The 23,977-nt window shown below is 43.5% G+C and overlaps 1 protein-coding gene across 1 annotated transcript in view; it reads left to right on the forward strand.

Annotated features, from left to right (window-relative positions):
- The first annotated feature begins 12,689 nt into the window (after positions 1-12,689).
- SLC39A12 (solute carrier family 39 member 12) overlaps positions 12,690-23,977 on the forward strand; it is a 77,325-nt gene continuing 66,037 nt past the window's right edge. Inside the window, exons 1-2 of the mRNA XM_073629731.1 lie at positions 12,690-13,175; positions 19,838-20,122. Coding sequence (XP_073485832.1) covers positions 12,912-13,175; positions 19,838-20,122 — 549 coding nt within the window. The 5' untranslated portion in view covers positions 12,690-12,911. The remainder of the gene's footprint in view (positions 13,176-19,837; positions 20,123-23,977) is intronic.

The raw sequence follows: 23,977 nt of genomic DNA on the forward strand, positions 1-23,977 counted from the left end.
TGATTAAGGTTCTAACAAACAGGGTAAAGGCTAACCATTAAGCCCCGGACACACGGTCGGATTTTCCAACAGAAAATGTGTGATAGGACCTTGTTGTCGGAAATTCCGACCGTGTGTGGGCTCCATCACACATTTTCCATCGGATTTTCCGACACACAAAGTTTGAGAGCAGGCTATAAAATTTTCCGACAACAAAATCCGTTGTCGGAATTTCCGATTGTGTGCACACAAATCCGATGCACAAAGTGCCACGCATGCTCAGAATAAAGTAAGAGATGAAAACTATTGGCTACTGCCCCGTTTAGACTTCCGACGTACGTGTTTTACGTCACCGCGTTCAGAACGATCGGATTTTCCGACAACTTTGTGTGACTGTGTGTATGCAAGACAAGTTTGAGCCAACATCCGTCAGAAAAAATCCTAGGATTTTGTTGTCGGAATGTCCGATCAATGTCCGACCATGTGTACGGGGCATAAGTATCATTAGCCAGTAATGTCTGTGAAGGTTCACACTTATCCAGATCATAGTATAGCTCAGCTTTTCTCAACCTTTTTATATGGGTGAAGTCATAAAATAACTTTTAGGTCTCAAGGAACCCCTGCTAATAATTATAATGTCTACAGTTCACGGTACATTACATTAATTACATTCATAAGAATAAATAACAGAATTCAAGAGACGTAGTTAGAATATTTTGACATATATGATAAAATGTTTTTCAACAATAATAATGAAATAAAACATGGGCAGAGAAGGGATGCAACAGTGAACATTGTAGTGTTCCTTCAAATTAGTGGGAGAAGTGCCCCCTTACATTGAAAGGTATACCAGTGGTCAGAGGGAGAAGGATTGCCTTACATTGGTGGTCAGTTGGAGAAGGACCTCTTATAATGGAAGTCAGGGGGAGAAGGACACTTTACATTGGTGGTCAGTGGGAGAATAAAACCCTTACATTGGTGGCCAATGTAAGAAGGACTTACCTACACTGATGGCTAGATGGAAAACAACTCCATTACACTAGTGTTCAGAAGAGAGCGAGCTTCCTACATAATTGGTCAGTGGGAAGAATATCCCCCTATGAAAGGCACACGTTTTTTAATTGGAACCCCATGCAATCTCAGGAGGAACCCTAGGGTTTCACGGCACCTTGGATGACAAAGGCTGGTATAGCTAGTAGTAGTTAGTCACATTTCACTGGATTTGTTCTGTGACATTGAAGATGTTTCACAGCTTATCCAAGCCACTTCTTTAGCTCTATAAGTGTCAGGAACATACCCACCAATTTATATTCACTCAGCTATCTCAGCCACCTTATCTTATTCCATCACACAGTGCCAGGAAGTCTGTAAAAGGTGTAAAGCCTTCAATTCACATAGTTGAATATATGAATTGTCAAATCGCCTTGGTAGAGATATTAACCACTTGCTGACCGCCTAAATGTAAATGTACGTCATTACTTTGACATTAAATACCAAGCTTATGGCAGCAGCTAGCTGTCATAACCCTGGTATCATTATTTACAGCAGGCGGCCAGCTTTCAGATAAAAGTGGTCTCAGTGGCGGGTCCACCGCAAGATCACTTTTTGGGGCCGCAGGAGAGGTGCCCCTCCCACCGATTCCCGGTGTTTCCTGAGCTTACCGCACCCGTTGGTAACCCAGGAAACCATCCGCTGCTGCCGATTGTCAGGCAGGAAGCCTAATGAGGTCCTTGGAGGACCGGAGCGACGTCTGACATCACTTCCGCCTCCCAGCCTTTTTGCTTTTAAAGGTAAATAAGAGATCTGAGGTCTTTTTGACCCCAGATCTCTCAATAAAGAGGACCTTTAATGCTCATTTCTATTACATGGGATATTTACATTCCTTGTAATAGGAATAAAAGTGATAAAAAATAAATTAATTAAAGGGACAGTGTAAAAATAAAAAGTAAAATAAATAAGATTTTTTTTTTTTAAAGCTCCCCGTCCCTCTGAGCTCACGAGTGGAAGCAAACACATACCTAGGTCACGTCCACATATGTAAACGGTGTTCAAACCACACATGTGAGGTATTGCCGTGAGGTATTGTCGCGATTGTTAGAGGGAGAGCAATAATTCTAGCACAAGACTTCCTGGTCTTTAGGAGGTTAAAACAGTATTGTGTGGAAGACAGATGATGTCAATGGACCCCACTCCTGTTTAAGTATAGTTGTTCCAGTTTGACGTAATTAGAATAGGGTTCACAATATTCACAACTCCCATCCTGTTTTTGAAAGATCTGCACCTGCTTTGACTCATGGTGATTGGCTTAAGATGACTGAGTTAAGCTGACCATACATTATACAATTTTTTTTATTAGATTTCCTTTAGATTTACCTTCAACTATGTTGTGCAAGGGCCTGCCTGATTGCATACAAATTGAAAGTGTTTAGGTTTGACCTCATATATATGGTTTTGGTAATTCTAAAGGAAAATTAAACAAGAAAATTGTATGTAGCGGTACCCCCATAGGGGCTGCTAAGTGATGTGGCTCACTTGTCATCCCGCCCAGTCCGGCATTCCCTTCACAGACACTCCAAGACAATGAGCTTTGTTTGATTGTTTTATTGAGGGAATTTAACTTGGATGGGGTATGGGAAATATGGGAAGCCCAGAAGAATAATAGCAACATTGCTAGGGACAGCTATGTACACTCTTTGTACACTTCTCCAGACTCCTGCACAACTCTTGCTTGCAAACTATTGCTCTCTCTCTCTCTCTCTCTCTAGGAGCAGCTAGCACATGGTTAGGCCTGACACCGGCTCAGCCAGGCCTTAAGAATTACCCTTTGCAAGCAGGGGCTGCGGGAAAGTCCCTCTAGTGCTAGCTGTCCTGACAGATTGACTACTGCTCCCAGTCAGCCCTCTTCAGGCCCTGGCAGCCCTCCTGGCTGCAGCTGCCCGACTTCACCACCCGCAACATGAGACATAGACTGCGCAACTGCACACTCCCAGTCCTCTCAGGGGTGCCTCCCCAGTCCTCCTGACTGTGCATGTCACTCACCAGCCCTCCTGGCTGCAACCGGTGGTTCCCTCCTGAAGACTTGTCCGGCAGTACTAGCTCCTGCTGTCCTCTCTGACTCCTCCTGTGCCTCCTGTTAAGATCCTTCATGAGTTCTTGAAAGGGCTCCATCCTGCACCCGAGTCCCAGGCCCAAGGTCACCCCCTCCAGACTGGGGGACTCCCTCAAAGTCCCTGACAGCCTAGTACTCCATCCTCAGTTCTTCCATCCGACGACTCCCCCCCAGTTGGGCTGACCCTGAGTATTTAAAGGAGGCCTGCCCCTGCCAATCCTAGTTGGGGATTGGTCAGGGCTCCCTGAGACACCCTAGACAGCTCCACTTCTCTTCCCCTCCTCCTCTTCTAGAATCCTCTAGAACACAGATGTCAAACACAAGGCCCGCGGGCTGAATCTGGCCCGCTGAGCTTTGTCATGTGGCCCGTCGACCACCACCTCCAGCTCTCACCCACTCTTCCCCCCGTCACTTGTAAACACAGGAACTTCTGTGTTTACAGTGACAGCTATGGTATCGGCGAGTCCTGGCTCCTGTTACTGCGCATGCGCTGGTTTCAGGCTTTTACAAGCCGAGTGCAGAGATGCTGCAGCCGAACAGGCAGCTTACAAAACTAACTCCTTACATGCTGAGCGGTCGTCTGGACATACAGGCACAGGCTGGAATGGAGGACACACAGGCTGGATGAACCACTTGAATGCCAAAAGTTGAGTGCTTATCCCCTGGGATTTCACAGGGGATGGTGGTCTGATAGTGGGGGGGGGCAGTATTTGGGTGGGTGGTGGTCTGCCAGAGGGGGGGGGTTGGGCGTTAGTTGGGGGTGGTGATTTGTCAGTGGGGGGGGTCTGTCAGTGGTGAGTGGCAGGACAGTAGTTGGGGGGTGGGGGGGTCTGGTAGTGGAGGGCCGTTAGCTGGTGGGGTGAGCTGAACCCCCCTGAACCCTAAATGTAACTCCCCCATGGATTCTGCACTCTGTACACAGGGCACTTTTGAACCCTGCACTCTGTATGTAGCGCAACTCCTGAACTCTGCACTCTATGAGTAGTGCACCCCTGTCTGTAGCACACCCCTAAACCCTGCACTCTGTCCACAGTGCAACCCTGAACCCTGCACTCTATCCACAGCACAAGCCTGAACCCTGCACTCTGTCCACAGCACAACCCTGAACCCTGCACTCTGTCCACAGCACAACCCTGAACCCTGCACTCTGTCCACAGCGCAACACCTGAACCCTGCACTCTGTCCATAGCGCAACACCTGAACCCTGCACTCTATCCATAGCGCAACCCCTGAACCCTGCACTCTGTCCACAACGCAACACCTGAACCCTGCACTCTGTCCATAGCGCAACCCCTGAACCCTGCACTCTGTCCACAGTGCAACCCCTGAACCCTGCACGCTGTACACAGCGCACCCTCTGAACTCTGCGCTCTCTACGTAGTACACTCTTGAACTCTGCATTCTGTACATAGCACAGCTCCTGAACCCTGCCCTTTGTACACATCACACCCCTGAACGCTGAGCTAATTATAACTTAAATTAAAAACCAGTTATAATTAAATGCAGAGGCAATTATTCAATATGATGAAGAGTAAATACATAGTATTAGATATACAACCAGCCCCTTGAGGACAACCATATTGCTGATGTGAGTTTGACACCCCTGCTCTAGAAGAAAGAGGGAGGTCACCCCTGCTCTAGAAGAAAGAGGGAGGTAACAGCGAATTGATGCTGCCTGTGAGTCATAGCTGCTACTCTGGGCCACTCCCAGCCCACACAAACCAAAAACAAACAGGCCTAGCTTCCAGCTGGGCCTGCTTAAATTTTCCTGCACCACCAAAAAGCCTAACCTCTAGCACCTACCTATGTGAAGGTGCTACATGTATAATATATGGCTAGCCTTACCTGTGTGGCTATAAATACTGGGAAATGTTTCCGATCCTGATACTCATTAGTACCTAAAAAGCAGATTGAACAGGCTGAAAAATGTCTTCATTACAGAACAGGACCAATTGAATGTGAGTAATTACTACTAGCTATTAGCTAATAGAAATTGTTATGTTCATCTAGTCAGTCAGTATTAAATAAAATATGTTAAAGTCCAGTTCCAGCTAAAATTTTATTTTTGGTTTTGAATAGAGTAGAGGAAGGTTCCTGTCGGGGGTTTCATTGCCATGTTTGTCTGCTTGAAAGTTTTGCTTTCACTTTCTGTCCTGGTGACCATAAAGAAAGTGCAGTGGTCTTCCCAAAAAAGACATAGGTGGCCATTCAAATTTGACAGAGGTTCTCACCTTTCCCTACTGTCTGTGCTACTCATTGAAGGGGTTTTGTCCTCTAATGTTTCAAAGACCAAATAGATGTAATGATCGACCATGTAGATGAAATGAGGGAACTTCTCCCCAATGGCATTGGCTACAGAAACATCAATAAAAAAACTGACAAGTCATAATCCTTCCCCACGGTATTCAGAACTACACTATATTACCAAATGTATTGGGACACCTGCCTTTACAAGCCATCTTGGAGGAGTCCGCGCATACGCCCCCCATGCACGTGAACTTTAATAGCATCCCAGTCGTTGTCTGTAGGGTTCAATATTAAAGCTATACCAGCTTCAACTCTCCTGGGAAGGCTGTCCACAAGGTTTAGGAGTGGAGGGAATGTTTGACCATTCTTCCAGAAGCGCATTTGTGAGGTCAGGCACTGATATGGATGAGAAGGCCTGGCTCACAGTCTCCGCTCCAATTCATCCCAATGGTGTTCTATCGGGTTAAGGTCAGGACTTCTAAACCTTGTGGACAGCCTTCCCAGGAGAGTTGAAGCTGGTATAGCTTTAATATTGAACCCTACAGACAATGACTGGGATGCTATTAAAGTTCACGCGCATGGGGGGCACATGCGCGGACTCCTCCAAGATGGCCACTTAAGCCCGGAGCTCCGCACTGCCCTGACCACCCAGCGCACATAGTGGGGGATCCGGGACCCCGGGAGCCACGAAACCTACCTTACAGCTTGTAGGAAGCGCTGGGGAGCAAGCACATGCCGGTTGGCTCGTCCAGGAGGGACCTTGAACCGCTGTTCAGAGCCACGGCGGAGCGGGCCGAATCCAAGATGGCGGGCGCCATGCTGCAAAGTACACAGCCTGCTGTGGAGAGCCCTGGAGACAAGCTATCCTATGCTGCAGTGACCCGCTCTCTCCCTCCTGGGACCCCAGTGAGTACTCCTCAACCTTTGGCACAATCCACGGTTCTCTCAGAGCCCCTCACTGAACAGCCGATGACACCCCCCTCACAGCTTCCCTCCCCTAGGGACTAGGTGATGCCTGTTCCCTGGGTTAGGAGTCCTCCCTGCCCGCAGGGTTTGTACACATCCTCTACTTTGAGGAGTGATGTGCTCTGTTGCCATCGCTGCTCACTCAAGTTCCACGAGGGCTTGACCTACCCTTCTTTCCCTCCCCCTCTTTTCCCTTTTCTGCTTTCCTCTCTAACAATTTATTCTCTTGCAGTTGGCTGTCTGCTGGGCAGTATCCATTCTCTCAGTAAAATGCGAAGGGCTGTTATCGCGGTTCTAACTACGGTTCCCATTCTTCGTTCGGACCAGGTAAGCGCTGATAGATGGGGGGTAAGACCTCTGCTTCTGCTCCATGGCTGTCACTGATACACTGACCTCCCTGTTAAGGGTAGCTACACATAACACCCAGGGGCTAAATTCACCTTCCAAACGAAGGAAGGTACTTGATTTTATGAAATCCCGCAAGATTGATGTCTTATTTCTTCAAGAAACTCACTTCCCGATCCAGTACAAACCTAACTTCATTCACGCTCAGTTCCCATTATTTTATTTAGCTAATGCGGAAGATAAGACCAGAGGGGTTGCTATCCTTATTTCCAAAAATTGCAGATTTACACTACATAAGGTACAGCAAGACCTTGAGGGGAGGTATATTCTGGTGAAGGGCTCCGTAGAGGGCAGACTATATTCCCTTGTATCTTACTATGCCCCTAACACAGGACAACAAAAATTTTTTAGTAATATGTTTAAGACGCTTGGACCACTGCTAGAAGGCTCCATAATTTTTGGTGGAGACTCTAATGTAGCCTTCGACCAGGGTCTAGATAGATCCAAACCTCCCACGGCCCAAAACATCCGCCCAACTAAAATCAGTTCGAAAATAGCTAAGTTGATATACTCACAGGGTCTCACAGACATTTGGAGGGAGTTGAATCCCACCAAAAAAGATTATACTCACTTCTCCCATGCCCACCAATCCTATGCCCGTCTAGACCATCTGCTAGTTTCGAATAACTTGATCCCGGCAGCCCAAAGATCACAAATTACTGACACGGTTTGGTCAGATCACTCCCTGTTGAGTGTTCTGATAAATAACCAAACCCCACACCCCAAACACAACCTCTGGAGACTAAAAGAAAACATTCTTTCTGACACCGCCTGGAAAGTAGAAATCGAAAAGGCCATTACTGAATATTTCACTCAAAATGACACTGGAGATGTCTCAGCAGAAACCTTATGGGCAGCTCATAAGGCCACAATAAGAGGGAAATTAATGCAAATAGCTTCCCAAATTAAAAAAGAACACAGGATAGACATAGACAACCTAGAAAAGAATTTTCAAAAATTGTGTTCGGAACACAAGAGAAACCCTGCTTTAGTACCCGTATCCCGACTGGATGCGGCATGCCTAGAACTAAACTTAGCTCTTACAGCTAAGGCCGAAAAAAGCTTATCATGGCTGGGAGCGAAATACTATTATCAGAAGGATAAAGCTTGGTCTCTTTTGGCGTCTCGTCTCACACCGCGCCCTTGTTCTTATACCTTCCCTAAAATTGAAATAGCGGGCCAACCTCACACGACAAACCCTCTGAAAATCATGGAAGCATTCCATGGCTTCTACGCAGATCTGTATAGCAAACATAAGGCAAATAGACCCAAATCTTTGACTAAATTTCTAGATAATCTACCGATTCCCACTCTATCGGCGGAACACAGAGACAGACTCGAAGCCCCAGTTTCCACCGCAGAAGTCCTAACGGTAATCAAAAACTTAAGGAGGCGCTCGGCACCGGGTCCAGGCGGTTTATCCGTACCATACTATAAGACTTTTGCAAACACCATAGCGCCTTATCTTGCTAAATTCATTAACTTTAAAACCAAGGGAGACCCTCTGGACCCGCAAATGAACGCTGCTTTCATAACCGTAATACCAAAGCCAGACAAAGACCAGGGAGAAGTATCTAACTATAGACCCATATCTCTGATCAATAACGATCTGAAAATAATGACTAAAATTATGGCAGACCGTTTGGCCTCCTTTATTGGGTCCTATATTCATAAGGACCAAGTAGGGTTCATCCCTGGAAGGCAAGGTCCTGACCAAATCAGAAGAACGGTAGATGTGGTTTCTCTCCTACAATCTGGCTGGGATGGTGGTGGGGATCAAAAGGGAATGTTATTGTCCCTAGACCTACAAAAAGCGTTCAACTCTGTCTCTTGGTCCTACCTGTTCTCAATTATACAACAATGGGGTTTTGGTCCCCGTTTTTCAGGGTTACTTCACTCCCTATACTCTAGCCCAGAAGCTAGAATTAAATTACAAGGACAACTCTCTGAACCTATCAAAATAGCAAGAGGGACCCGCCAGGGATGTCCGTTATCGCCACTGATTTTTGCGATAGCAATTGAATCATTAGCAATCGCTATCCGCACTAACCCTGATATAGCGGGGGTACGCTGCGGGCCCAAAATACACAAATGCGGCTTGTTCGCTGATGACCTCATTCTTTACCTCACATCCCCAGTAACCTCCCTCCCGGTCTTATGTAAGCTTCTAGAAGAATTTGCACAGATCTCAGGACTACGTGTAAACTACTCCAAATCCCAGGCACTCAATGTGTCCCTCCCGTCATCTCTGGTCTCTCGGCTGATGGACTCATTCCGCTTTTCGTGGAGTGAATCCTCCATAAGATATCTTGGTGTCAATCTTACTCCTAAATTCGAACAGCTATATCAGGCAAACTATCCTCCCATATACAAAAAATTAGAATACGATCTCAAACAATGGTCTCCGCACCACATTTCCTGGCTAGGTAAAATAAACTCTGTCAAAATGACTCTTCTTCCGAGACTTTTATATATTTTCTGCGCGCTTCCGATCACCATACGAAAGGACCACCTCTCAGCATTCCAAAACAAGGTTGTTAAATTAATTTGGGGATCGAAAGGGCATCGTCTCTCGAGACATTCCCTACTCGATTTAAGAACTAAGGGAGGATTGGGACTCCCAAATCTTTTTTGGTACTACCAAGCAGCTAGATTGGCACAGATATCAATGGTATACGCTAAAGCAGCCAGACCTGACTGGGTAGAAATGGAGAGACAAGCGGTTCCAACCTACACAATTGATTTCCTCCTCTGGTGCTCTCCAAAGGCTAGGCCCTCCATCTTGTCCCCCGCCTTATCACAATCTCTGAGAATATGGGACATTCTCAGAAAGAGCCCTTCTTTGGTGTCTCAAAGCAAACCTCTATCTCACATATTCCGTAACCCGGATTTTCCTCCAGGTATGGATATCAAAGCATTTCAGTGGTGGCTAGACAGGGGAATGTACCGGATCGGGAACTATTTCACCACAGCTGGGCTGATTTCTCTCAACCACTGTGTTAAACATCTGGACCTCCCCAACTGGGAGAGGTTCAGGTTCTTTCAAATATCACATTTTCTTCAATCCGCCTGGGTTGAGAAACCAGAACCACCGAAATTCACTCCATACGAAATATGGTGTGGGGGACTCCTGGAGCAGAGGGGGGGGAATCTCCTTAATCTACTCTTCGCTTGCAACTACCGATAGGAAAGCAACGTTCATGCTAGCATGGGAGAGGGATTTACAGGACACGTGGGACATGGAGCATTGGCACACAACCTTTTTCAGATCCTTTAAGGGCATTTATAATATTTCCTTGATTGAAGCTAGCATAAAGGTCATCACCAGATGGTACTTAACCCCCTCCCGGCTTTCTCTGATGCTTCTCTCGGTCTCCCCGCTCTGTTTTCGCGGATGTCAAATGAAAGGTTCCATGGTGCATGTATGGTGGGAATGCCCTAAAATCAGGAACTTTTGGAAAAAAAAATTTTACACCATATCCAAAGTAACAGGCAAGACCATTCCCAAGTCTCCTCTAACGGCACTACTTAACCACCCCATTTCCGGGATCTCGAAATCATTGCAAAAATTAATATTCTTTATTCTACTGGGAGCCAAAATCACCCTAGCTGAAGCGTGGAAGAAGCCCTCAGTCTCTTTCATAGCGGCAAAACGAAAAGTTTCATGGATAATGGCCCAGGAGAAATTAGTAAGCTCTTTACTAGACACTTCTGCGCAGTTTGAGAAGACTTGGGAACCATGGTCCAAATACATTGGAATAGGGGATCCCCCAAAACCATAGAGCTATTCTCCCAACAGGCGTGGGGCTGCCTAGCAGACAGCCAACCCTTCTCTTCTCTATCCTCTATGGCAATCTCTTACTTTTCCTCACTTTTCTTTCTTTCCCCAACCCATCTTTCCTTCACCTCCTGAATGTAAAACTGGGACTCGCCCCTTTAGTTGGATTGCATTGGAAGGGACATTAGTAGGAATATACTCTAAGTAGCTTGTCCCTGCGAATAAAACCAGTTTTTTTTCTTCTTTACTAAGCAGCGTCACTGCCAGAGTGACTTATACTACCAGTCTTGACTGTTAAATGATTAGCTTGCTATTTCTTGTTACCGAGGTTCTTTTGGGTTTTTTTTTGTATCTCTCCGCCATTAGGCCTTTAGAAGATGGAATCCATTCCTCTCTCCAGCACAGTGTGATCCCATTTAGGGGTGCTGGCAGTGGAAATGGACTAGGATACTGTTCCCAACACTAGGGTCTGAGGTGACTCAGGTAATTTACTCGTCGAATCCAAGAAATGTCAAGTACATTTATTGTATGATGTATCTCTAGTGTTTAAGATGTTACCTTGCAGAGACATACCGTTGTATCATTTGTATACATTTTTCTTGACTTGTCTGATGTATAATCATATCTTGTCATACTTTCAAAATCCAATAAAATATTTTAAACATAAAAAAGTTCACGTGCATGTAAACGCAGGTGTCCCAATACTTATGGTAATATTGTGTATATATAACGTTTTGGCCTAAGTTCTGTTTTAAATCTGAGATATAAAAATTATGATTTTTATGGGTCCAAGATAACCCTTCAGTTGTTAACACCAACATGTTATAGTTCAAAAAACACACAATTGTGGATGTACAATCAGGGCAAAGAAATAATATTCTGCAAATGTATAAACATACAAATGTGATCAGCTTAAAGCGTAACTCCACTTTTGTTGAGAAAAAAACATTCCCCTCTGGGTGATCTGTGTACATTGCAAGAAATTTAATAAACTTTGTTGCAGATTCCCACCTTTTGTTATTCTGAAGAAATCACTGCTTGTTCCTCTGTGCCCCTGTGCTAAGTGAGTCTAATGGGAGTGGCTTTTTAATTATCAATCAGCTGTGCACCTGCAGGGCACTATTGAGGAAAGCTGCTGTGCCTGTATCCCTTTAGACGTGTTCCTATTGGGAGTATCTCACCAAAATGACATTTTTGTTTCAGGAAATGCCTGAAATCTGACTTGTATCTTAGGCAGACTTCTGGGAAAATCAGTGAGCCAATCACACAAGCAGGAAATTATGTTTCTGGGGGGCATACCTGTACGTCGGTCCATGCATAAGATACAGTGGGCACTCGTGCGCCCGCGGGTCTGATGGACATGATGTCTGCTGGCCACCCGCGATCGCGGTTCAGAGAGGCAAAACAGGGACAATACTGAGATTTGCTGTTCCTAGTGATCTCTGCGTTGTCCCAGTAAGCCCATCCCCCACACAGTTAGAACACACCCAGAGAACATAGTTAACCCCTTGATCGCCCCGTAATGTTAACGCTTCCAGGCCAGTGTCATTTATACATTGATCAGTGCATATTTTTTTTAGCATTCATCACTGTAATAATGTCACTGGTCCCCAAAAAGTGTCACTTGGGGTCAGATTTGTGTTGCAGTCCCGCTAAAAATTCCAGATCGCCGCCATTACCAGTAAAAACAATAAAAATAAATAAAAGTCCATAAATCTATCCCATAGTTTGTAGACGCTATAACTTTTGCGCAAACCAAATAAATATACGCTTATTGCAATTTTTTTTATATATATCAATTATAGCAGAAAGTAAAAAATATTGTTGTGTTTTTTCAAAACTGTCAGTCTTTTTTTGTGTATAGCACAAAAAATAAAAACCGCAGAGGTGACCAAATACCACCAAAAGAAAGCTCTATTTGTGGGAAAAAGAGGACATCAATTTTGTTTGGGTACAACGTTGCATGACCGCGCAATTGTCAGGTAAAGCGATGCAGTGCCGTATCGCAAAAAATGCTCTGGTCATTAAGGGGGTAAATCCTTCCAGGGAAGAAGGGGTTAAGGGACATCTCTTCTATGATAGATACAATTATGTTGTCCTTCATAGCAGTAAAGAGTTTTTTTGTTTTTTTTTAACCAATAAAAAAAAAAAAACCACCAGCAGGATTTCATGTGGCCCTGATGGTGTTGAGCCTGGCCGCTTCACGAACACTGTGCACAGACCCCTGTTGTGTAGAAGCAGCTTGTCACTGCAAATCAGCTTAGTGAACCAATTAATAAATTCCTTCAAAACACATTGCAGTCATTCTACTTAGCAGGCTTTTTCTGTTTTGTATTAACCTGTAAACTCCTCGTACTGCTCTAGCCAGCCTGTGATCATCTACACTTTGCGGATGTTTATTTTTGGTACTGCAAAAGAGAAAGCGTGATGTGGAATTGGAAGAAGCATCCTTTTTGGATAATAGCTTTTTTCTCAGCCTTTGGTGTAATCTTCATGAAAGAGCATGCTGAATCCCGCCATGAGGAAACCAACCAGACCCAAAGCCATAGACTGCTACAAACTCTTCATAGTTTTCTGCTTGGGAATGAAACTGAACTCCGCAGGAATAGCTCGAGAGAGGCTTTAACGTTGTTGTTGGAAAAGGTTGAATGCCCCGGAATTTTAAATGGCAGACAACAAACTTGTAATCGGGTCAGTAAGTGGATTTAGCAATTAAATTATCATTATAATATATATTTTTTTTATAACATTTAAATGTATGTTATTTTTATTTGTATTGAAAATATATTTATAATGTATTTAACAGTGTCCAGTATTTTTATCTTAAATATTTATTTTATTTATTTATTTATTTATTTTTTAGAGAATTACTATTTTGGTTTCAACGTTTGTATAGAATATTTTTTGTCTAGGGATCTATTTATTTTTATTCTGAGCCTTTCATTTTTTTTAATAGTTTAATTTTGGTTTTGGTTTTTCATTTTTGCTGTGTTTTGTTTTTTTAACAGTCTAATCAAATCAAGTTTTTTTTTCCTCCTCTCTTATATCATATATTTGTTTATTACTACAATATTATTAGTATATTTATTTATTTTTATCATAAACATTTAAAACATTTTTAAAAATGTACTAGTTAAAACTGCGTCTTAGCTGTGAAATGTAAATTTTTTCATTCTAGAAGACATATTAAACATTTAATGAGCATCATTTATAATTATTATTTTTTAATTGGCTTATAATGTTTGATTCTATGCATCTTTCATAGGCTTAAATTGATAAATGTGTTAAATGAATGTTGCCTAATGTGCAAAAATACACCCTAACAAGGAAAAGTGTTCAAACTTTAGTTTGGATAAGTGCATTTGGCAGCACACAGGATTGGTATTCCAATGAGATTCTCCATGCTGCACCACAACTAATTGTGTCTGGGTACGTGCTTTGAATGTTTTATCAGCAGGAAAGCTTAGTGTTGGCCTGGTTTTTGAAAAACTAAATAGGCAACGAGTTGAAAAGGAGGTTAAAATATTTCTAGACAATCTGTAAAAATACAGCTAGTGCTTTTAAAGCAAAAGCATCTAAAATGATCTAAATAAATGATGTGTTCAATTGGAATAGTTGGACTTACAGTGGTTTAGTAAACAGTTTCTTATTTATTATTAAGGTCAGTTGCAACTCTATTAAACTATTAAAAACTTTAGATATAGCAAGAAAGGATACACAACATACAGTATAATATACAATATATATATATATATATATATACACACACACACACACACACACACACACACACACACACACACACACACACACACACACACACACACACACACACACAGTATCTCACAAAAGTGAGTACACCCCTCACATTTTTGTAAATATTTTATTATATCTTTTCAGAAATGACACTTTGCTACAATGTAAAGTAGTGAGTGTACAGCTTGTACAACAGTGTAAATTTGCTGTCCCCTCAAAATAACTCAACACACAGCCATTAATGTCTAAACCGCTGGCAACAAAAGTGAGTACACCCCTAAGTGAAAATGTCCAAATTGGGCCCAAAGTGTCAATATTTTGTGTGGCCACCATTATTTTCCAGAACTGCCTTAACCCTCTTGGACATGGAGTTCACCAGAGCTTCATAGGTTGCCACTGGAGTCCTCTTCTACTCCTCCATGACAACATCACAGAGCTGGTGGATGTTAGAGACCTTGCGCTCCTCCACCTTCCGTTTGAGGATGCCCCACAGATGCTCAATAGGGTTTAGGTCTGGAGACATGCTTGACCAGTCCATCACCTTTACCCTCAGCTTCTTTAGCAAGGCAGTGGTCGTCTTGGAGGTGTGTTTGGGGTAGTTATCATATTGGAATACTGCCCTGCGGTCTCTGAAGAGAGGGGATCATGCTCTGCTTCAGTATGTCACAGTACATGTTGGCATTCATGGTTCCCTCAATGAACTGTAACTCCCCAGTGTCGGCAGCACTCATGCAGCCCCAGAACATGACACTTCCACCACCATGCTTGACTGTAGGCAAGACACACTTGTCTTTGTACTCCTCCTCTGGTTGCCGCCACACATGCTTGACACCATCTGAACCAAATAAGTTTGTCTTGGTCTCATCAGACCACAGGACATGGTTCCAGTAATCCATGTCCTTAGTCTGCTTGTCTTCAGCAAACTTTTGTGGGCTTTCTTGTGCATCATCTTTAGAAGAGGCTTCCTTCTGGGATGACAGCCATGCAGACCAATTTCCAGTGTGCAGCGTATGATCTGAGCACTGACAGGCTGACCCCCCCACCCCTTCAACCTCTGAAGCAATGCTGGCAGCACTCATATGTCTATTGCCCAAAGACAACCTCTGGATATGACTCTGAGCACACGCACTCAACTTCTTTGGTCGACCATGGCGAGGCCTGTTCTGAGTGGAACCTGTCCTGTAAAACTGCTGTATGGTCTTGGCCACCGTGCTGCAGCTCAGTTTCAGGGCCTTGGAAATCTTCTTATAGCCTAGGCCATCTTTATGTAGAGCAACAATTCTTTTTTTCAGATCCTTCTTTGCCATGAGGTGCCATGTTGAACCTCTAGTGACCAGTCGCTGTAAATCTGAGGGGCAGTTCTGAAACAAGGGGAAGCTTTGCTGATTTTATTATCCAATCATGTGCAAGCTAAAATGCTGTTTTTTATTTTCCTTGCATGTCCCCCTCGGATCTACAGTGACTGCACTTCCAAGTGCACTTTCAGTGCAATTTCAAGTGCACTTTGCACTTGTAGTTTGCACCCGTAGCGCAAAGTGGGTTTGCCTTTAGTAAATAACCCACAATATCACTGGTTCTCAACCTCAGTCCTCAAGTACCCCCAACAGGCCATGTTTGAAAGTTTTCCTTTATCGTGCACAGGTGCTTTAAATCAGAGTCAATGGCTTGGTATTTTGGACAGCTATTTTAAGGGAAATTCCCAAAACATGGCCTGTTGGGAGTACTTGAGGACTGAGGTTGAGAATCGCTGCACTATGCTACCAAAAATATTGGGACACCTGCCTTTACACACACATGAACTTTAATGGCATCCAAGTCTTAGTTCGTAGGGTTCAACATTAAGTTGTCCCACCCTTTGCCGCTATAACAGCTTCAACTCTTCTGGGAAGGCTGTCCACAAGGTTTAGGAGTGCGTCTATGGGAATGTTTGACTATTCTTCCAGAAGCACATTTGTGAGGTCCATAAAGGTCCATAAAGGTATGGATGATCAGCGAATTTGGGGTGGAGGAACTTGACTGGTCTGCACTGAGTCCTGACCTCAACCCGATAGAACACCTGTTACATGAATTAGAGCAGAGACTGTGAGCCAGACCTTCTCGCCCACATCAGTGCCTGACCTCACAAATGCGCTTCTAGAAGAATGGTCAAACATTCCCATAGACACACTCCTAAACCTTGTGGACAGCCTTCCCAGAAGAGTTGAAGCTGTTATAGCTGCAAAGGGTGAGCCAATGCATGACTGCGCATTCGTCAGTTAAAGCAATGCAGTGCCGTATCGCAAAAAATGCTCTGGTCATTAAGGGGGTAAAACCTTCCGGGGCTGAAATGGTAAAACAGCTTCATATTCTCTGTACTTGACTTTGATCTAGCAAGTGCAAGGAGCTATACTGTGATGTGCTAAAATGTTGTATATGTACATTGTACATGACACCCTCCACAATAGAAGTAATTGAAGGTCACCCTGCATGTTCTCTTTCGCATCAAACCATAAAAATATTACTGGCTTCAAGGTGCAGCTCTTATAATGCATATTCATATCTTTGTGTTTAATAACCTATAAATTATAGTCACCTTGTTTCACTATTGCATCACATTTTTTTGTATTTTGGTTATAGTGATATAGGGTTATAGCGGTATTAATCTCAAGACCTAAAATGTATTATATTGCAGCTCACCAATCATTAGATGTGACAGCTGCATTTGTTTTCTTCTTAGGCTTTTTCCCATCTGTTTTCACCAGGTGATCTGGCCAGTAGCACACCTTCTGTATTAGAGTGCCCCCACTCTGGAAGGAGGAGCACAGGGGGCACCTTTAGACAGTGACATTGTCAGTCTGGGGGAGAGGGGGAGTGTTAGATGAACTAGCAGATTAAAATACACTGACAAACTTAAAGCGGAGTTCCGACAATTTTTTTTTTTTAAGTCAGCAGCCACAAATACTGCAGCTGCTGACTTTTAAAATATGGACACTTACCTGTCCAGGGTGCCTGCGATGTCGGCACCCAAAACCGATCTGTCGTTCGGCTCTCGGGTGCTACCGCCGCCATCTTCGGTAAGGGTATCAGAAAGTGAAGCCTTGCGGCTTCACTTCCTGGTTCCCTACTGCGCATGCGCGATTTGCGCCATGCATTCCCACTGGTCCCTGCTGTCTTCTGGGACCCGTGTGGCACGGGGAAGTGGTGTAGATACCTGCAGGTGGCGCGGGTATCTATGCTCGGAAGTGGGAGCAAAATACCTGTATTAGAGAGATATCTGTTCCCCCTCCCCCCTGAAAGGTGCCAAATGTGACACCAGAGGGGGGGAGGATCCCGAAAAGGGTTCCATTTATTTGTAGAACTCCACTTTAAGCCAAACTCCAGCTCATACTTTATAAGCAGTTTCAGTATTTTTTTTCCTTTTGGGATAAAGGTTTTACATAAATAAATAAAAGCTGATCATTGTAAGCACCCCTGTCAGTGTTAAATTGTTTGTCTTATCTCTGTAACTAATACATCCTGCTGGAGAGCTTGTTCTTTTGAAAAACAACAGCCTTACCGGCCAGATCTCCAGGTGAAAAGAGAAAGCCTAAAAAAGAAAGTAATGCAGCCATCACATCTACAAAATGGTAAGCTGCAATATAGTAAATGTTTGCTTTTGGGTTTAATAACACTAGTATTAGTATAACTAAAGGCAAAACTTTTTTTAGTTTTGGACACAGTGGAGAGCGATTATAACACCTGTCAGGTTTTTATTGCTGTCTGTGACCCATTCACTCCAAATTTTGGGATGTCATAAGAACTGGAAAAGAGGGAAACTATTTTATCAGGGACTCTAGTTTTGGTGACCCTGGTGACTTCCTGTTTTGGCTATGAGACAGGAAGTTAAGAAAAATCATCCCAATGGGACAGAGATGGCAAAGAAAAATTGACAGGGGTTGTAAAATGTATTTCTTTGATTACACTGCCCTTAACACTAATGCCCCGTACATACGGTCGGACATTAATCGGACATTCCGAAAACAAAATCCATGGATTTTTTCCGACGGATGTTGGCTCAAACTTGTCTTGCATACACACGGTCGCACAAAGTTGTCGGAAAATCCGATCGTTCTGAACGCGGTGACGTAAAACACGTACGTCGGGACTATAAACGGGGCAGTAGCCAATAGCTTTCGTCTCTTAATTTATTCTGAGCATGCATAGCACTTTGTGCGTTGGATTTGTATACACACGATCAGAATTTAACCGATCGGATTTTGTTGTCGGAAAAGTTTATATCTTGCTCTCAAACTTTGTGTGTTGGAAATTCCAACAAAAAAAGTCAGATGGAGCCCACACACGATCGGAATTTCCGACAACACAATCCGATCGCACTTTTTCCATCGGAAAATCCGACCGTGTGTACGGGGCATTACTGTGAATATGAGAGAGTTTTATCAGTCACACGATTGTCTTTCCCATTCACAGATCATGCTACATACAGTGAAGTCAGTGAAACAGTCTTTGTCAATGAAAGAGCACAAGGTGGCATGCATTGGGAACTGCATGATGCTGGCTTTAATTAATTATTTCTTAAGTGTTAGCATAATGGATTTACTCTCTTGTGTGAATTAGCACCTTCCTGGCTGGAGGCCAAAGTACTACACTGGGCCCCACACCAGAAGGATAACATCTTTTCACCTGCCAGGGACACTTTTCCCACACTGACTACAGAGTCATTTTGAGGGAAATCGCATAGAACACTGATTTTCCCCAACCAGTTACACATGATACACTTTACTCTTCAACCCCAAGGCACGTAGGGAAGCTGCTTTATACTTCATGAGACCTAGCAGACTCATAGTCCTTGTGTACCCAGTCCACAGGAAGGTTCTGGTATGCAGTGGGCCCTAACTTAGGGCATCTGCTGCTTAGAAGGGTAGACCATACAGCCATCAATCCACCCCTCCAACAGAACCTCCGCCACCAGTCACCACCACCTCCATTCCCAAGCTGGCTTCTCCTGCTTTCCTCTATCTCTTATTTTTCATCACCCAGAAGGTTAACATATAAGTCTACACTTCTCTCCCCGTTTCCATGCACTGTAGGATTTCACTCTCTATTAGAATGGGTGACATCTTCAGGCCTCACTGCTGTCCTCCAGTAGAGCTGGATGCTCAAAATCCTGCAAGAATGTGGTTTAGCTGATTACAAGAGTGCACTCTCATGTGATTAAGGCTTCATGTACACTGCGGCTCCCAAACTTGAGTTTAGGAGCTTTTGCCATTTTTTTGCCAAAGCTCCTAAACTCAATTCCATAAAAGCTTATGTGTCAATGTACACATAGGCTTTTAACAGGGTTTAGGAGCTGCTGCAGTTAGGGTAGCTTCAACTACCTGCCCCCGGAAAACGCAAACCGCAGCAAAATCGCGCCATTGGCCGGCGGTCAAAGTAGGCAGTGTGTGCATGAAGCCTTACAGTGCCCAGCTTTCTTGGCAGGCATAGTGACATTAATTGCCTGTTTGTATTTGGGGTGGGGGCTGTAAATAGAGTGGACCTCCTGCTTTAAAACCAATAATATTTGTTTTCTAAGGAGTTGGCCAATCATTTTCAATGACTGTGTTTTGCCTTGATTTTAGTGCCTTCAAGCAGAAACAATTCTTTCAATGGTTGGAAAGGAACCCGGGGATAAGCTAAATGAGGACACCATGCAGAAAATATCAGTGATTCTCCTGTATTATATATTGAATAAAGGAGACTTCTGCTCTTCTCGAGCTGATGTCATCAACATAGACTACCTCTTTTACCGCAACAATCTACTTAACCTACACAAAGATGAAGACTGCCATTACCTGTCTGCTAATGAATTGGAGGACATCCTGCTGGCAACAAAGCAACATTTCCAGATATCTGATGGGCAAGGGGTAAGGTGATTACTACCTAGACATTCCACTGTAGCATTCTTTGTTAAATAAAGTAGTAAAACAACGAGCCCCACTAAAGCAACCCTGTCCCCAGGGTGTAAAGCTACAAAAAAGCAGGTTCTTGTAAAAAATGATTTATACTAACTTCTCCAGCAAAGAGTTTGTTAAAACTGTGCTCTTTTAAAGATGTCTAGGTGCTGCCGGTATCAAACACCTACGGGTATGTGTTGGACTTTGTTTTCTCTGCTGAACACAATGTTTTTTCCCTTTGACTCCTACGTTACTACAGAACACAGTAGTGCCATAGGGGTTGGCAGAAGGAACCTCAGCACCCAGCAGGAGCATGCTATCCAACACTCCCAGAAGTGTCAGATAGCAGTGGCACCTGGAGCTCCTTAACACACCACCCGCCATACCATAAACCACTTTCATGTACAGGTTGCTGTTCTATGAGAAGACACCACAAGACACCTGACATTTACATTTATTAGCTAAAAAATCATCCTCTATGCACCCTTTCTGATTTAATTCCAGTTTGTCACTGGCATCCGAATTCATAGCTAAACCCCTAATCCACTGTCCAATATGGCCTCCTCAGTAGCCAATAACAGCACTTACTGGACAGAAAAATGTGAGTTGAAGCTCAGCTGTGGAGTCAGGCCCTAGTCGAAAACTGAATCTAGATCAGAGGGAAGCATAGATGATGCTTTTCTGGATTATAGCAGACCCTTTCTTATGCTGCGTACACATGATCGGAATTTCCGACAGAAAGAGTCCGATGGGAGCTTTTCATCGTATATTCCGACCGTGTGTATGTCCCATCGGACTCTTTCTATCGAAAATTCAGACGTACTTAGATAGAGAACATGTTCTATATTTTTTCCGACGGAACAAATTACTATTGGAAAAACCGCTCGTCTGTATGCTGTTCAATTGGCTATTGAACTTCCATTTTCTAGTCCCGTTGTACGTGTTGTACGTCACCGCGTTCTGGACGGTTGGAATTTGGTGTGACCATGTGTATGCACGACAGCTTGAGCGGAATTCCGTCGGAACTCCGTCGTAAAAACCTTCAGAGTTTATTCCAATGGCAAAACCGGTAGTGTGTACAGGGCATTAGACAGGTATTTTCAGCCCCGGAAGGTTTTACCCCCTGTCTGACCAGAGCACTTTTTACAATTTGGCTCTGCGCTGCTTTAACTGGTAATTGCGTGGTCATGCAATGCTGTACCCAAACATACTCAAACGTCCTTTTTTTTCCCACAAATAGAGCTTTCTTTTGGTGGTATTTGATCACCTCTGCGGTTTTTATTTTTTGTGATATAAACGAAAAAAGACTGAAAATATAAAAAAAATAAGATGTTTTCTATTTTTGTTATAAAAAAATACAATAAACTCAATTTTAGTCATACATTTAGGCCAAAAAGCATTCAGCCACATATCTCGGGTAAAAAAAAAATTCAATAAGCGTATATTTATTGGTTTGCGCAAAAGTTATAGCGTCTATAAACTAGGGTACATTTTCTGGAATTTACACAGCTTTTAGTTTATGACTGCCTAACTAATTTCTTGAGGTGCTAAAATGGCAGGGCAGTGCAACTCCCCCCCCCAAATGACCCCATTTTGGAAAGTAGACACCCCAAGGAATTTGCTGAGAGGCATGTTGAGCACATTGAATATTTAATTTTTTTGTCATAAGCGATTGAAAAGTGACAAAAAAAAATTACACAAAGTTGTCACTGAAATTATATATTGCTCACACATGCCATGGGCATATGTGAAATTACACTCCAAAATACATTCTGCTGCTTCCCATTTTGAAAAGTAGACACCCCAAGCTATTTGCTGAAAGGCATGTCGAGTCCATGGAATATTTTATATTTTGTCACAAGTTTCAGGAAAATTACAATTTTTTTTTTTTTTTTCACAAACTTGTCACTAAATGATGTATTGCTCAAACATGCCATGGGCATATGTGAAATTACACCTCAAATACATTCTGCTGCTTCTCCTGAGTACAGGGAATACCACATGTGTGAGACTTTTTGGCAGTCTAGCCGCATACAGGACCCCGAAAACCAAGCACCGTCTTCAGGCTTTCTAAGGGCGTAAATTCTTTATTTTACTCCTCACTACCTATCACAGTTTCCGAGGCCATGAAATGCCCAGACAGCACAAACCCCCCCCCCCCCCCCCAAATGACCCCATTTTGTAACATAGACACCCCAAGCTTTTCCCTTGAGAAAGTCATGTGACCTGTGAGGCAACGCGTCGGGAGGAGCCAGTGACGTCACCTTCGGTGTTTTACTACACCGGACGTGTAGTGAGGACGAAAGCTGCGTGCACCACTGATTATTCCAAGAGTGTTTTTTAAACCTAACCAAATGTGAGTGAACAGCCTACACTAATTGGGGGTTTATGAATTACACAGCAATCTTGCACAATGATATGTTTTTATTTCTGAGAGCAACTTCTTAGAAGCTATCAGTTGGGGGAGAAACAGACCATTTGAACCACGGGAGTCCATAAGCTTATCGGAGTGGGGATCCATGCTCTGGAGGGTATTATTTTTGACTCAGGTTTTGATTTATTTATTATCTGAAGGTGATTAGGAACATTTTCTCCAGGTGGTGGTTCATCTCTGCTGGGACTTTATACTCATATTTCATATTATATGTATTCTATTATTGGATTGTATTTCTGTTCACAGAGGAGGGAGCACTAATAATTGTGTTTGGAGTGCATTTTTTTTGGATTATTGGATATTGTACTGCTGTGCGATACTTATTATTATTTATGGTTAGGTTTAAGCGCACTATTATTACTTTTATTGCAATATTTTGTATGTGGCAACAGAGCACATTTAAATAGCTGCAGTTGAACAATTTTTTCACATTAGTAATTAGGTCTATATCAATGCTTTAGTAACTTTTTTTTTTTACACCTTTAGACCCCTTTCACACTGGCGCGTTTTTCAGGCATTTTTCAGGCGCTTTAGCTTTTTAAAAAATCACCTGTAAAGCGCCTGAAAGAAGCCTCATCTGCAATCCCAATGTGAAAGCTCGAGTGCTTTCACACTGGGGCGCTGCGCTGGCAGGGCGTCAAAAAAAGTCCTGCAAGCAGCTTCTTTGCAGCGCTTTCGTGTTTTTGCCACCGGGCTGGGGGCGCCGATGGCCCGAGCCCTTTCACGCTGCCAGCGCCCGAAAAACGCCTGAAAAACGCCCCAGTGTGAAAGGGGCCTTAAGTGGCGCTTTACCAGCGTTTTTCGGGCGCTGGCAGTGTGAAAGGGCTTGAGGCTTCTTTCAGGCGCTTTACAGGCGCTTTTTTTAACGCTAAAGCACCTGAAAAAAGCCTGAAAAACGCCCCAGTGTGAAAGGGGTCTTAGAAATCCTGAAGGAGGTGATTGGTTTCGGGGTCCCGTACGCGGCTAGGCTCCCAAAAAGTCCCACACATGTGGTATCCCCGTACTCAGGAGAAGCAGCAGAATGTATTTTGGGGTGTAATTTCACATATGCCTATGGCATGTTTGAGCAATATATCATTTAGTGACAACTTTGTGAAAAAAAAAAAAAAAATTAAATAAAAAATGTATTGTCATTTTCCCAAAACGTGACAAAATATAAAATATTCCATGGACTCAATGTGCTTCTCAGCGAATAGCTTGGGGTGTCTGCTTTCCAAAATTTGGGGGGGAGGGTTGTGCTATCTGGGCATTTCATGGCCTCCGAAACTGTGTAAGGTTGTGAAGAGTGAAATAAAAAATGTACGCCCTTTATGCCATTGCTCGCAAGCACGGGGGGAGCAGGGGTATTTTTTTTATTTTGCTTTTTTTATTTTATTTTTACACTGTTCCTT

The sequence above is a fragment of the Aquarana catesbeiana genome, linkage group LG05, assembly GCF_042186555.1.
Source record: "Aquarana catesbeiana isolate 2022-GZ linkage group LG05, ASM4218655v1, whole genome shotgun sequence".
Taxonomy (NCBI): Eukaryota; Metazoa; Chordata; class Amphibia; order Anura; family Ranidae; genus Aquarana; species Aquarana catesbeiana.